We start from the raw sequence: 16,723 nt of genomic DNA on the forward strand, positions 1-16,723 counted from the left end.
AGAATAAGATCGTGCTGCGCGGAACAACAGCTTCCGCACCGTCCCCAAGGATGGTGCCACGGTCCGACTCCTACACTCTCAAGCACGTAGAAGACCGCCCCACGCCAGCGGTCAAGGTGGCAACAGATTTAAACGCATAATTACAGGATTCGCATAAGGAATTAATCAGGACTGTCACAGCGCTACAATATCAGCTCATAGCGTTTTCCCCTTCGGTCGGCGGATGTATACACGTTTGTCTCCATATGGATCAAAGCACAGAATGGTGTAGTGTGGTGTGCTGTGCTATGCACTAGACCCATTTCAAGGTTGTGGCTAGTGCCATTATCAGCCAATGTGATAAGCCCGCTACTATTCCTTGCTTACATCTACTCTTCGTTACGGGTGAGGCTGTAATTTTATTTTTGTAATAAATGCGAAGCGTTCTTTGCGCAGCCTGGGGAGATGGAATGTGGCGCCCATAATGTAGGTGTCCCTGGAGGTCCACAAACCAACAGGAGTGCTACTGGGGCAATAACAAAATTCGCAAGTTTCTTATACTATGCAAAACTAGTGGACTAGTTGCCGAAGTATTTGACGTAAAGCTAACACCATCAGCCGCTTAACGTCGCCTCCATAGCCGCAACATAAAATGACATGTTCGCTCTGGCCTGCCGGCCCACCGTGGCCGCATTGTGACAAAAAGTTTCCGACCCAGCAGAACGCATCCTCAATTGTCGTTAGAAAAAAAAAATAAAACGAATTCCTTTTCTGATTCATTTTAACTCCGCACCTCACGCAACGCGCACAGACACACTCAGGAAACGCCACTGCAAGGGCGCACTCCTAAAACGAGGCACTTCTCTCAATTGCAGCGGCCGTTCTCTGCCGCCGTTTATTTCTCGCACACTCGGAGTCTTTCCACCCTGCACGGAGGCATCCCTCTGGCTTCAACCCGATGAACTGTGCCTCGAGAGAAAAAAAAAAGACAAAATAAAGCGTGACAAACACAATCGCCAGCCTCACACAAACACGGCGCTTCTTTCGGAACGAGCTTCGCGGCGGTCTCCGTTTTATGTGGCCGCGCATTTTCCTCGTGAATGACGTGCTCGTCCATTTTCGTCTCCTTTCCTCCGCATTGCAAAACTCTTTCCTCGTTCCGTAAAGCAGCGCATTCACCTCAAAAATGATTGCTCGCTCGTGTCTCGCACTGCACGAACGCCACAGGCAGTAAAATCTCCCGGCAACCGCCCCGTTTTCCTCGGAGCATTTCTGCTTGAAACTCTCTACTGAGTACTGACACGTGTTGTCACGCTAACGTCGCGAAATACGCGTTTATGACTTTCACACGACAGTGTTTCACGCTCACCAAACGATAACGCCTGCATGACTTGAAACTAAATATGGAACCGTAATATTAAGAATTTATGTGCTTAGGCAAGGTGTACGGAAAGCGGCTTCTTAGTTGAAGTTGGTTGCAGACTGCGCGTTAGATGGTCGGGAACTCTTGGGCAAGCGTAGACTGTGAAACTTTCTGCGTCGCGTGTAATGGGACGCAGTGGATTGGGTTTTGACGTGGGCGAGATACGAACATGCTAACGCGGTGAAATCTCGATGCTACAAATCAGACCAGTAACCCCCCTTATCCAACGGCTTTCATCCCAGCAGAAACTTGTCGCGAAAGTTGTATACTTGCGCTTTCATTTTAAAATCTTCCTCTGGTGTATAAATAGCTACCTTTATGCCAGGCATGCATCCGTAGCTTTTTCTTGTCACAGCGCTTTATAACTAGATTTTCCTTTACCCTCCTGCAGAGTCTAAAACTAAAGCCCTTTGGTTTTTTTTTTGTGTTTTTTTTTTTTTTTCAGTTCGGAAGTACGAAACCAGAGCAATAATTTTAGTTCAAGTTTTAGTACACATAAAGCTATTCAAGAAATCTGCTTATGTTTGCAAGAAAAATGACTTTCCATTTACTGTTCGTTTTTAGTCGAAACATACGCTGCCCCATTTTATAGCCTGGTATTTTCATGAATAACCTTTAAACTGCAAAAAAAAAAAAAAAAATGCGTCCCATTATATACTTTTCTTTCTCGTTCGTTCGTTCTTTCATGTTCCAAGTCCTGTCCGGTATAGCGAGCAATTGAAGAAAGAAGCTGTACACTGAATTTCAAACCCTTCTGCGCCGGTCGAGTGCATTGCACGATTATTGCCCCGGAAGTACTCCAGTGGAATAAAAAAAAGTCGGGAAACTGAGCATGGAGAAGGTTTTAACAAAACATATATCAGGTGAAAACGCTGACATTCGGCTAAGTGGACATGGTACAACGCCTGGTTCCTATCCCAATAAAAAGTGCCACTTTCGTTAAAACAGGGAATCGACGTTGAAAATAAGGACTCAAAGAAAAATAGCGCTCTCGGCAGCATGACTCACTAAAGAGCATTGGCAGGGCCTGAATTCGTCCGATGCCTGGCAGAGGCAACCCGGAAACAAAACCCGAAATGCTATATACATGAATCTCAGTGTTGCAAGATGTCCTGGCTCGCCTCCCAGTGTCTTGGACTAAGATCGTCACTGAAGAGGGTAGAAAATAAAAATACCGGCATGCCGGTGGGCGAGAAGACAAATGCGAGTGCCAACCGTCTTACTCAGTCTTCAAGGGGCTGTCCTCAGCTTCCAAACTGGAGGCTTTGCGGCGCCGGCGCGCACCTGCCATGGTGACGTCGGAGATGACGAGTGACGCAAGTCAAGGAGCGTCCGAGAAAAGCACGTGCAGGTCTGTTCGCGAGTCACAGTGTGCACTGCTTCCGGTATCCTCCGGACGTCTGTCTTCCGCATCGCATCCACGAAGCACGTCTCCTAGCCTGTGCTGGCAACGAAGATGCGAGAATACGCCGTCGACGAAACGCCGTCAAAAGAACTCACGCTGTTGGGAAAGGGACGAGCGCCACTCGCCGCCGACTGCATCCAAGGCAGATTTGAGCGGCGCGCATGAACTTCCTACTACGTACAGGCGGCGAGCTGAATCGCGTGATCCTTTCTCTTTTGCTCTTTCTCTCCTGTCGCGACATTCGCTCTCTCTTTTCCTCTCTTCCCTTTCTTGCACCAAGCATAGACTGCGCAGATCTCCGGCTATCGTGATGGAATACGTTGCTTACATTGCGCTCTTCAAGAGACTTCCACCGCCGACGCTGCAATACGACGGCAGCTACAAGTCGAACGTATAATCACGCTGAAACAAATTTAGCCACACGCCACTGCAGCCTCAGAAGAGTGGGCAATTACCTTCGATTTTCACGTTTTCCTCGTCAGGTTAACAACTGTGCACTTTGGCAAGACTCGCTTCTCTCGATTTCCGCCTCCTGTTCAAGGCCCACAGCGCCGAAACGAAATGGACAAGGCGAGGGGAGAAATTCACTGAGAGAAGTTGTAAACGTTAGGTTAGGTAACAAGTATGTTTACCTCGCACTAGCAACCAGCCGATAAGATTTGTTAAGCGTAACGAATACTAAATAACCGGCCTCTGAGAAACCAGCAGGGCGTTCGTTCATGTGACTATCATTACCAAGGTGAACTGATCATGGCTTGTAGCTTTGTGAAAACAATTCAACGCAGTTGCACACACTAGTTATGTTCCATGTTCGTGCTTGCAGGCCGCTTAAAAACAGATTCTCTTTTCTTTCTTTACATTTGGTTTATTCAACTTCGCGCATGGTAGAACGATAAGCTTTATTTACAGAGCCTACGTGGTTTCAAGCCGCTCTTAGTGTTATTAAGGAACCACTACAATCGCGGTGATCTTTACCAGTTGGCCTAAGCCAAACATAACCTTCACTTTTTTAATACTTCATTCCACATTCACTTACGCTCCGTGAAGAACAAGTAAACGATACATGGCGTGCCAGGAGGCTAGACGGCCAGCAGCCCTCCATGAGCGTCTCGCTCGCCGCCGTACACATAATCCGGAAGTAGTACGAAACCAAACTAACATACTAACACAAAAAAAAAAAAGAAAAATAACGCAACACCAGCTCCTCCATACATTAACGATAACAAAGCGGCGTAGAACACTCCCTCCTGACACATGCGCATGCGGGTTTCTTTTGTCTTCTCGCTTATTCTCGCCTAAAAACGTTCGCCACTTAGACGCATGAAGGGGCACTTTCACGCTCCGCAGGCTGGCAGGCAGATTATGCCCGGCGAACGCAACCGACCAGCAGCTCCCCACTGCCACGCGCTGTGGTACGTGCCCGGGCCCTTTCTCCTTCCGTGAGAAAAGAAAATGGAGAACGGAGTATCCGGGCGGTGGAGGCGCATCACTCGCCGACCGTCACGTGACTGAAAGGAGGGCACTTGTATATTCTGCGCCTCGCGTTGCGTGGCCTTCCTATGCATGTGGGTTGTGTGGGAGCTGGCAAAGCCGACGAGTGATGTCCGGTCATAAAATAAGGGAGGAGGAAGAAAGGGGCGGCAGCAATGTACCGGGCACTCTCGCCGTCCTCTACGTTGTGGCAGCACGGGCAGCGCGGATACGTCTTTAAATCCGTGCAGCGCCGCAGGAGAAAGTAAAGAAGGCGTCCAACGAGTAAGAAACTTGTACTACATTGGGAAGACCGCGGAAAAAGCAAGGCTTTTCCCTCGACTTGCCAAAGCAGATATCCGGAAAAGATGATCGATATCGCTTGTGAGTAACGCTGCCTGAATGCGCATTTAAAGGCGAAGCACTTTTTGATACGAGGAAGGCGCCGCCGAAGATCCAACGGTGTGATATACTTCGCCGTCACAGGATAGAGGACGCGATTATGCTAACTTCACTCTTTTGTCTAGGGCTACGCTAGACCACCCGCTGCACGCAAGTGCGGGCTGTAAGGAAGAAAAATGAAGGGAATGAGATGATCGCAAGGCCCTCTCTCTAGATGTAGCAGGCCTAGCGGCACGCTATCCGCGCGGGTTATTTTCTTTTCCAGTGAGTCTGGAGGAGCATCTCTAAGTGATTCCTGACCGTCTGCTTCTCCACCACGGTCCATGGCAGGCATCGCAGCCGCGCCGGCTCCCTGCCGTAAGCGAATCAAGTCGGTCGCCCAATGTGAGCGACGACAAGCGCTCCCGGAGGGTGACTGGACGCCACTGCGGACACGGCGTTACGACATCCCACTGAGGAGGACCTATATACTCAGCCGCGACGCAGTCGCCTCTGCTGCTCGTTTGATTGAGTTTAACCAACGCGGACGACGGGCAAAAATAAATAAATAAAACGCGCACAGCGGGGCGGAAGGATCTCGGCGCACAAGATCCGCCGTTAACAAGAACAGTCAGTGCCCCGCGCTTTGGAGTCGCGTGGTTATCAATTTAACGTGGCACTCGCTGCACGCATGCAGGCGCGTCGACCTTCCGTGGGTTGCAACTGTGTGGAACTCACTGTCAGTCTGTCTGCCCGGCTTAATGGTCTCGGTTGTTGGTGCGATGTTTTAGCGAGCGAAAGCTCGCTGCTGAGCGGTGACCTGTCAGGGTGTAATGCCCTCCACCGATAGCTTTGAGCAATTGTGGCCATCTGATGCTTCAGGCTTAACAAGACTTAACCTGACACTAACAACGGTAAGCAGCTAATAACTGTAAGGTCTCCTTTGGTATCACGGCAAAGGATTTGAATATACACTCGTGTAGATTCTCGTAATACACGGTATACGTTGTAAATGTGTACGTTTGTACGTTGTAAATACGTAAATTTTGGCTAGAACTTCGTCCGTTTATAAACGATTTGGTGGCGGTCGCACCATTTCCAGGCGATTTTGTTTCCAGAAATTGCGAAGAAGTTAATTTTGCATAGCTGTATAGTACCAATAACAACCTGCTATAACTTTTTTCATTCTTTCTAGTGTTCATTTCCGAAGTTTCCCGTTTCTAAATGAGCCACTCTCTCTGCTGGGTGTAATTTGCGCGTAACGTACAAGAAAAAATTCCGAATTTGAGGTAAGGTAGATATATACGAGCTGTATCTGCGTGGATTAAATTATCTGGAGCCCTCTACTAAGCATTCCTCCAGATATGAGACGTTTTAGACGTTAAACCTCCGACCCAAGTCGTCGTAAATTAATACCTAGTAATGGCATAATCAAAGCTCTGGCCCTTAGTGAAATGTGGCAGAAACTACACAAAATCTGTAATTCGAAAAAGAAAGTGTAACAAATTACTGAAAAAGTTTTTGGAATTCATTTATTGTCTCACGGCTCATTTTAGACTAGTATACATTTTCGTAGGAAATGGCCTAGAATACAGCGCTAAAATTAGTATTGCGGGAAGGTACATATGTATGTGTTACACGAGTGGAACTATAATTATAACCTTGCAAGAAAATCTACGTATTAAAGCACCTTTTTTTCTGTTTGAATTAAGTGCATTCGTTCAGTGAAAACAAATAGGAAAATTATAGAAAAGGTAGTTTTTCAAGGCTGATACAGGCACACGGATCTTTTTTTTTTTTTTTTTTTTTTTTTACTTTACAGTTTTCAGGGTGTTTCTCTGCTCTTCAGTCCTCTTCACAACGTAGTTATGTTGGTAACGTTACGCTTCTTGATTAAGTTTACTTAGTTCTACCACTTCTGTTCTGTCTTGCGGGTATAGTTTTCATGCTTCGGCGTAACTTAAACAAGCATTTCGTCTTTCGGGAGAGATTTACAGCTGCCTATTTATCTTACGCATACTTCCATTGCACTCTCCGTGGTGGTGCGTCTGGGATTATCATCCATTGCTTGATAATTATGGTAGTGGCCCTAGATTAATGCCTGATATCTGTACTGCAGCGGAGTCTTAAATCCCAATTTTCCTCGTATCAATAGCTCACTGATCAACGCCTTAATTACTATAGTTTCTTCCGTTCCCCCCTGATGTCCATACTCCATTTTAAAAGCTGTTCGCAGCACAACGACAAGTAAGGACGATCTGGGCCAGCCAGGATGGCCTCACTGCATGACTGCTCCTGAGCTCCTGAAGACCGCCGTGTAAGAATGTGGTAAAAGCCCAATACGTTGCCCAGGCCACCCTCATCAGCCCAAACCACGCTACACCTTTCGTATAGTAATGCAATCATCGTGTGAAACGGAGTATGTTCTCATTCGAGACTTTGCCATTTCCTACGAAGCACCTATCTGAGAACCTCCACACTTTACAAGATCCCTGAGCGATAAGCGCACAATATGAAGTCGATTCCACTCAGTTGCGGAGGAAGGCATTCAAGATTCGTATATGACTTCTTTCTGCCAACTTTACTCTGTCCTGCTAATCACAGAACATATTCCATAATCACCCACTGCCTGGACTACAGCATGCTCCTTGGCTTCCGTGGCGTTGAAGTGGCCGATAAATACGGTATATATACTGCGTTATCCCAAGTAACCCTCCCCTTAGGGCTATTTAATTGATTCATGTTATCATGGTGCATCTTTATTGACCAGAAATATCCCAAGATGATTCAATATTTTTCGCAAACCTGCTGCAGTGTAGTGTAGTGCGAGTTCACTCATTTGCACTGTACATACTGCACCTGCCCTCCTAACCTCACAAAGACTATGGAATCCGATTTCATGTCCGATAGTTCCTCGAAGAACACTGCTAAACTAGTCTCAATCTATAGCGTTCTATTGTCAAACGATGCCACGTTCAGTTTCACGGCGACGTGCCCGGCGGCAAAGATTCTTAACCTAGCTGTCTTGATCTGTTATTCCGCAGATTTATTTATTTATTTATTTATTTATTTATTTATTTATTTATTTATTTATTTATTTATTTATTTATTTATTTATTTATTTATTTATTTATTTATTTATTTATTTATTTATTTATTTATTTATTTATTTATTTATTTATTTATTTATTTATTTATTTATTTATTTATTTATTTATTTATTTATTTATTTATTTATTTATTTATTTAGATACCCCAAAGGACCGCTGGGGCATTACATAGTGGGGGACAAAAGCCAGTATACAAATATTTGTTCAACAAACAGCCAATCAAACAAACAAACAAAGCAATGCGGATGGTGAAGTAGCAACTCATTAACAACACACCCAGTGATACCATAGCACTATATCCTTGAAATTGAGTACAATCCGATCGCGGTTAAATTCATGCAAAAGAAAGAATACAGCGGTAGGAAATGAGTCGGCAGATTTATCCAATATATTTACCGAAAGTGTGATGATTCAAGGTAAGTTTGTAATGCTGACTGAAGTAAAGATGAATCTGTTATCGTGGCAATTCCGGGTGGTAGCCCATTTCATTCTTTTATTGATAAGATTAATGGTGAATGTCAGTACGTTTTCGTCCGGGCAAAAACGGGGTTAACTTTACGGGCATGGTCAACGTGATATGACTTATGAGGGGGTGGAAAATATGCGATCGGGTGAACGGAGTGCTACTATGTAAGGTGTATGAAAATACGATAAACGGGTGAATTTTCTGCGCGCGGATAGGGATGGCATTATGAAGGCGAAAGTGCGCGGTTTGTGTTAATTCGACCCCCATTGATTAAGAAAACTGGCTAATTCAGACAGTACCGTGAAACTCCCGTTAATTCCGAGAAATTCGGCCCCGGTTCGCTGCTTCCGAGAAAAGTTGGCATGCGAATATAGACGCCGAAGGTTGCGGTGATCATGCGTGAAGGACTCGTAAAAGTCTCGCTGTTATACAACGAATGGCGCTGATATGCAAACGAAACATAGACATCGTACTCATCGCTGCAGAGATCACTGGTCTAGAATGCACGACGGTAAATACTTTTTTGTGTGTTTGTGTTCTGGCGCGCTCCGCCATTTTCTTCTTTGTTTCCGCCGTGGTGTGTCATGACTCCTCACACGGCATGGTTCTTTCAGTAGAATTTATCTCTGCGAATTCCTCACAACTTCATATATAATCCTCATTTGATCTTTGTGCAAGCTGCTGTCAACCATCGCTTAGGAGCAGCGTCATGGGAGAAATATGTCCCTATAATTACTTTTCGCGTTTACCGCGCTAACCTCCTTTCATGGCGTCGAAAGTGCACAACGTTACAACCTTCAAGCCTTGCGAAAACATCATCGCGCCAACACCATCCCGATATCCTCACCGCAATTTTCTTTTTCTCGAAATGACCCATTTGAGGTGTATGCATGTGTATATTGTTTCTTACACGCGTGGCGCCATCTGTAAGTGACTGCTGCGTACAAAAGCCACATTCCAAGAGAAAACGGTTCGCGAGTCGTCACGTAGAACGCCGAAGAGGCGAAAGAACTCAGGCCTAATCGTTTTCGGCCTGAGTTTTGCTGCAGGAAAAGAAAACGGACTGAAGAACAAAGTAGACGGAAAGTGGGGGAGGGTTTGCGGACCCGCATTCCGGAGTAATTGCTTCGTGGCGTCTTGCAGAGAGCGGAGTAGGAGAATCGACGTAACGTGAACAAATAAAGCACATTGCTACGGGAACTGGGAGAAAGCGACCGGGCCGAAGCGTTCGTTCGTCGCATCGCCAGCAGCCCGATCCATTCCTTGTTTCCTTATTGTTTTGTGCGTCCAACAGATATACGGCTCTCCAGTTCAGAGTTGAGCCCCTATTCCCAGCGCACGAACATCAATCTCCCGGAGCCAAGCAACACTTTCTTTCTGAATACAACAACTCCGATTCGACTCGCGATTTGGGAAGTGGAGTGGGCCGCCCGCTCTTATTGGTAGCTTGGGCGCTGTTTCACCGGAGAAAGATTGTCGGCGATATCCAGCATCCTATTGTTTCGATCGGGCTTCCACCCGCGACGAGGCACTTTCCGCAATTCATTTTCATCACCGAACGCTTTTATGCACGGCACCACCAAGAAACGCTAATTAAATTTTCCCAGTGATGAAGGGCCAACAGTAGAGAAGCGGTTATTTGCACAGACACACGGGCGACCTGTTCTAAGAGTACAATGGACGAAATAAGTGCCTGAAAGGGAAGCTACATTGATATGCAAGCAATTCTATATACTCTCTGGTGTAAACTCTAGTATGCTGTCATTCAACAACCAAATGAACTCTGGATATCGACGATGATTGATACGGTAAGGTTCAAAGGTCAACGAAACCTATGCAACAAGCAGGAAAGCCTCTCGCTCAGAAAAATCCATCATAAAATGCCAAGTTTTTTATCCGTCGTGAAAGAGTGGGTGACTGCTCCCCATGGCAGAATCTGTCATTGCGTCGCCATTGTATCCATAAAATTGCTTAGTTAGAGTGCGTCTTATATGTCTCATGTCATAGAGATATATCGAAAGCAAGCACTCACTTGCCTAATGTGAATAACCAGTCAGCGAACTCAATGGAAAGGCTGCTGGGACGCTATCTCGAGAGTGGACAGATAAAGCCTACCTACATTTTATCCTTCTCGCGAAAGAGATTTGATATCGAAACACCCTCGTTAGGTCAAGATGCTGACACTACCGCGACGCTAGTGCCAGCTCATCACGATATCGCATGCCACCTCACTTGAATCAGCGATAATAAACTCAGTCGACAAAGGTGCTTTGCACAATGGCGCTGCATTGTCTAAGCAACAGTGGTCGTAAATTTGTGCACGTTGGGGTAATATCCCTTATTAATGGCTGAATATTCTCGCAAACACGATCTCCAACGATCTTTATGAACCCCCGGAAGAAATAAAAAACACTCTCGCAAAGAAATGTCTCATATTTTTGCTTATGATGCGCAGATGCTTCAGTATGTCTGACGCGAATTGCAGTAGACGGAACACTATTCACATATTGGAATTGCTTGACGACGCCTATTACAGTTGAAGGAAGACGAAATACTGTATCACAGCGCCCTATCAGCTGAGCTATAGGCGTCGTACTGGAGTGTCCTTTAATTAGTTTCTTCCTTCGTTCGGGTATTCAGTTCAGCATTACCCAGAGCGCCTATTTAGACACATTTAGCAGTAGTTTGTGGCATATTACTAAACGACCACCAAAAGAAACTAAACGTTCCTTATTTTGCGATTAGCTTATTTCATAACGACATATTCACCAGTGTCAGCGAACAGGTTTCCTGAAAGTCACTTGTGGCTGACGACAACTATCAAGCTGTAGGAGTCCGCCCCATAATTGATTAAAATGCAGACAGCTGATTTGTTTTCAGCCAGAACAGTGACATAATTTGGAGACAGTCGTATCAGTGAATGCCCCCCCCCCCCCCTCCACCCCTATGGAGGAGGTTTGCATTCCCTTTGGAAGCAACCGCTCGTGTTCAATAATTTTCTTCCGAAATACAAAATGTATTGCTCTCGCTGAAATCCATTCCCAAACTTTGACTTCGGCGAGTCTATAAATCATTACACGAGCTACAATGATGCAAGAAGGTACGCCGCAGTTACGGAACGACAAAAACCGCCACCTGAGAGATGGCACGCCCTATTTCTACAGATAAATGCTAGGTTAAATGCAACAAAAAAGCGAAAGGAACGAATAAATGATGCGTGGTATAAACACTCCTCAAGACGGTTAGCTGACGGGGAAATTGAGGTTTGACTGATTGGAGTCCCTGGCAGGAACTTTCTCACTTTTCTTCCTAAGCTCCAAAGACAATGGATAATTTCTGCTTCACTGTTTTTTGTTTTTTTTTCTGCCTTCGATACGCAAGGATTGAAGGGCTGCCTTTTGTTGACGTATGCATGGCACTCATCAATAAAAACCTCAATTACAATGAAGAGTGGAAAGACGATAGTTTCTTTTTATTGCGTGGGCACCATGTGTGATTAGAATAGAATTTTAGACTAGAGATTTAAGTCATACAAGCATATTAATGGGGCCTCTTACTACTGACCGGTCGCCGGCTTAACCTGTCGCAGGTGGGGCGGCTAAGAATGAAATCGAAATGGACGATTTGTTCCCTTATCCGGAGCTCTTCTCGTGTTCCTTTTTTGAGGATATATGTATAGGGCTTTAAAAAGTTGCAACCATGTGGTAGCCGGCCAGGATGCCTTCGCAAAACATACATTCGAGTGTGAGTTCGTGGTATGGTTTTGTGGTAAGGTGGGTTATGGACAAAGTGCATGTATCGCGGCTGTAGCTTCCGGCCACGGTGCTCTTGATAGTACAGCATTATCTATCCGACACTCCGATTATACAGGCAAATGGAGGGACAAGGTAGGGGACTCAAAGAAGCCTTTGCGGCAAAGCAGCCGCCCGCCCAAGTACTCCGCGTAGAAGGGGGGGGGGGGGGGGGGGGGGGGGGGGCTTAGGAGCTTATCACATCAGCTGCGATTCGGGCATTTCGAATGCGCCTGCGATATCAAAACCCTGCTACGGCGGCCGCATCTGGCTGAAAGAGAAATGCATAAGACTGCCATGGGCCGTGTCACTTCAGTGCCCGTTAACAAATCCCAGGAGGTCAAAATTAGATCCGTAGCCTTCCATTAGTGTTTCTGCTTTTCTGTTCTTCCATTCCCTCCTTCATCCCTGTCCTCGAGACTGGGTTCAGGTGTCCATCGAAAGCCCGGCCGTTGATGATAGTTGCTGCGCCCTCCTTCTCTCGTAAAGCATTTTGCATTCTTCAGCGTCACACTGCTTCCCTGTAGGATCACAGACATGGCAAATTGACGCAAACCAGCACAGCAAGCATAAGCCGTTCTACGTGTGTGTGCTGCACAGGAGCCGTGGGAACAAAACCGGCAGCTGCGTAGCTGGGGGCCCGGCGGAGGCACTCCACTCGTCCCACGCACATCGATGATGTCAGCCTCCCGGTCGTTGGCCCGCATCGGGCAACGCGATGCCCCGCGCAGCAGACTCGCGCGATCGTGCCCGGTCACTTGAGATGTGTCTGCGAAATGGCGATCAGCGCACTGTCGCGGACCCCAGGGAAAGGAGCACGACACGTCTGCCGGCAGTTTGCAATGAACGCTCGAGGAGGTTTACGCAGCTTCGCTGACTACACCGCATCACGAAGTGCCGAGTTGATTGATCACTTTCTTTCGATGTTACGTTTTGACTGCAGAGAGAGCACTTAAGTAAAGAGTAAGAGGAAAATGGTTGAGGGAAGGGGGCATGCAGACAGAGGGAGAGAAAGGAAGGAGGTGACAACTCGACACCTTCAACCTGACTGACTGATCAGAGCACAAAAATAGATGCCATGGACAAACACTTTGCTAGGCAGTGACGTAAAAGCAGAAAGCAAGGCGGATGAAGAAATAGTCTGTTGTCACCAGACTGCTTTTAATCTCAAACGCATTGTGCGCATTTAATTTTTCTTTCATTCAAAGGAAACGGTGCTTTTTTCGAAACAGCTCCTGGTGGTGAAGAACCTTTTATCTTCTAGTTAATAGTCAGGAAAGATTGGACAAATCGATACTAAGCCACCTACTATGAAACCCATACAAGCGTTGAGCATAGAGTTTCCATCACCCTATACCGTACGAAAAGAACTAGTTGGTGATAATCCACAATTTATGCAAAACAAACAGCGCGACAACAAGACAGAACACAGTGGCATGGTAATAAACAGTAAAAAAAAGGTTGTCCAAGCAATAACTAGTAGGAGAATGAAGAGCAGGGAAGAAAAAAAAACATAACACGTGGCCTCCCGACACGCTTACCTAGCCGTTCGTCACCGCATCTGTCCTGGCGCATCAGCTGACAGGAACGAATGATGAGTTCCCGTTCGGCGGAAGTGACGTGAGTCGCATCGGAAGCACGACGCAAATTTTTCCTTCTCCTCCTTCACCGTGGTTGCCACTGTCGATGACGGACGCGAGTTCAGCCTCAGAGGAAGAACAGCACGAGCAACGACGACTACGGCAACAGGTAACCGAGTTTTCCGAACTCGACACGGCCGACATCTGGGAGCTCTTTCTTCCACCGTGTCTGGGAGAATCCCGAGAACGTGACGACGCCGATAGAGACCGCGCGCCTCAAAAGGGGTGGGGATTTTAAGAGGAGCCGCCGACCGCGGTTGGGGCTCTTCGCAGCCCGCAGGCCCTCAGGAACGACGGCTGCGGCGACTTCAACGGTGACGGCTCATTCTCGGCGAGGGCGCGCGCGCTCACCGTGCGTGCTGGCCAACCTCCCTTTCTCACTCTCTCCGTCTTGTCTCGGAACAAAAGTGAGAGAGAAAGAGGGGCTCGTGGAGTAGAGGAGACGGCGGGTCGGACGAAAAGGACGACTGCCGTAGTAGACGCCCGACGAGAAGGGATAGTGAGGGGAAGTGAGATATATATGCGACGCCGTCGGCAAAGAGACGGAGGCGGCAGAGGCCAAAGGCAAGAACTCCTGCCCTGCTGAAGCTGCTGCTGTTTCTTCCATCTGCAGCCTCGTCCATCCATCCAACACCCTTCTCTCACGCAGTCTCCCTTTCTTTCTCTCGCTCTTAATGTCCAGCCACTTTAAACACACAGCATACCACGAACCCCCAACTAACTTTTTTTTTTATTATTTATTGACATCGGCCACAGAAGCAGCGCAGACCAGTTTTGGTGCAGCCGTTGCCGCCGCAGCCGGGATGCGTTTCAGCTGCTGCTGTTTGCTTTGTCTGGGTGGTCGTGTTTCTCTCTACATTTTATTTTCTTTTGTTCTTGCATGCATAGTTTGTCTTCGCCGAGGTGGTGCCGGTGGGTGTCTGGGGGGGCCCGCCTCTCTTCGCGCCAGGAGAGCGAAACCCGACAGCGCGGGCCTACCTCGCTCCAGCCGCGTTTCCTATTTCGGAAACTGGAGGAATTTCTCTCTTTCCGGAATATTTTCTTCTCCTTTCACTTACCTGATTACTTTTGTTGCTGTTGTTGCTGTTGTCTCTGTTGCGTCTCTTCCGCGTGCCACATTTAGGCATCTACTCTTTCACTCAAGTACTCGCAACGACGCATCGAAATTTACTTTCTCTGCCCCGCCGGGGTGGTGCAGTGGTTATGGCGCCGCTCGACTACTGTGCCCAAGGAGGCGGGATCGAATCCCGGCCTCGGCGGCCGCTTTTCGATGGAGGCGAAAGAAAGGCGCCCGTGGGCTGTGCGATGTGAGTGCACGTTAAAGAACCACAGGTGGTCGAAATTTCCGGAGTCCTCCACTACGGCGTCTCTCATTACCAGAGTCGCCTTGGGTCGTTAAACCCCACAAACCAAACCAGATTTACTTTCTTTTTCTTTACGTGTCTGAGAATCATCCTTCCCACATGGGATTCCCCTTCATTGTTTGAGGCTGTGTATGGAATACGGGCACTGCACTCATATTAATGCTCCCCCATTTTCTCACTCACTCACTCTCTCTCTCTCTCTGTCTCTATCCAGTTCGAATAAAAACATAATGGAGCACCATACTGTGCCCTAATGAAGGTATGCTGAAGCAGCTGAACCATGAAAGGAAACCGAAAGAGATTCCAAAATTACATATGGTTTGGTTTGTAGGGCTTAACGTCCCAAAGCGACTCAGGCTATGAGAGACGCCATGCGGAGGACTCCAGAAATTTCGACCATCGGGGGTTCTTTAACGTGCACTGACATCGCACAGCACACGGGTGTTTGCTTTTCGCCTCCATCGAAAAGCTAACCCACACACGCGCACACGCACACACACACGCACACACACACGCACACACACAAAAACTTGCACCGTTCTCTATGGAATGTCGGGCGAGGCATTGTGGGCACGCGAAGCAAAAGCTTTCCTAAATACCAGTCGCGTGCTAAACTTTAAAATGTAATCTGCATTACATATTAAGGTCCTCGGGGGACATCCGAGCCGCCCCAAAAGCTGGGAGTGAAAGGAGAAAGAGACGCCATAATGGAGTGCTACGGCTCCTTTTACTCTAAACTTCCTTCCTTTACGGTGCTGTTAGGTGTCCACTGAGAAATGTGGCAGATATTGCGCCTTTCTTTTCCTAAGAGAACAGTTTGCTATTTATAATTTAGGTGTTTGTCCTGAAGTTATACTAGAAGGAATTACAAAGTAAGCCCCACAATGGTGAAAGCACTGTTCGCCGACGAAGGTCCTTCAGTGTGAGCGCTATAATTCTACCACTTATTTAGCGTTTCCTGAGCAAGTTTTAGATCGTTAGCTCTACGCTCTTCGCAGTGCAACGCCCAAGGTCGGCCACTTGCGCCTTTAATCTTAATGTATGTAAGTGGTTTTATTCAAATAAACAAAAATTGAAGAAAACCATGTTTGCCAGCCCCGGTATCTGTTATCTAATCATCCGAAGTACCTGAACTGGAGCGCCGGAGGTAATGGAATAGTAAGGAAGAAAGAGAGGAAATCAATGAGGTGAGCAACAGGAAGAAAGAACATGGGTAGGTTAAAGAAAGGGCATTGTACTATGTTACAGACCGGGTTAAGTGGAGAAATATGGGAAGGCCTTCGCCCTGCAGTGGGTATAGTCAGGCTGATGATGATGATGATGATGATGATGATGATGATTATGTTACAGGGGAGCAGTAGGATGTTTGAGGCCCGCCCGTAAATCATCTTACTGGCGCACTCGGCACAGCGTTCCGATGCCGCAACAGTCTGAGCTAGTTAAGCCAAGCCATACAGCTTGATGGAAAGCGTCTAGCAGAAAGCGATCGCTTTGCGACTTACACGCCACAGCCGAAGATGTACTGCTCGCCCCTCCCGACAGTGCCACGATTATGCGGCCGTTCACGAAGCTCCTACCTAAGGTCGCGCAATTGCAGGTGACGATCACTTAAACGCGACAAGAATCTTGTGAGAGACAGTGACCGCGCTGCTCTGTTAGAAGAAAAGACAGCTATATGGTGTGGGTGTGTCGTG

General features: G+C 47.2%; 1 protein-coding gene across 3 annotated transcripts in view; it reads right to left on the bottom strand.

The window, feature by feature from the left end:
- Positions 1-16,723, bottom strand: part of LOC146185833 (beta-1,3-galactosyltransferase 1-like) — a 37,153-nt gene that overhangs the window by 11,268 nt on the left and 9,162 nt on the right. For 2 of the 3 annotated variants that reach the window (XM_084606751.1, XM_084606753.1), the window contains exon 1: positions 2,626-2,961. The exons of the other annotated variant lie outside the window; for it this stretch is intronic. In XM_084606751.1, coding sequence (XP_084462877.1) covers positions 2,626-2,693 — 68 coding nt within the window. In that variant the 5' untranslated portion in view covers positions 2,694-2,961. Of the gene's footprint in view, positions 1-2,625; positions 2,962-16,723 lie in introns of those variants that run through there. 3 annotated transcript variants of the gene reach the window in all.

The sequence above is a fragment of the Amblyomma maculatum genome, chromosome 6 (assembly GCF_055883805.1).
Source record: "Amblyomma maculatum isolate TAMU_Amacu chromosome 6, ASM5588380v1, whole genome shotgun sequence".
NCBI lineage: Eukaryota > Metazoa > Arthropoda > Arachnida > Ixodida > Ixodidae > Amblyomma > Amblyomma maculatum.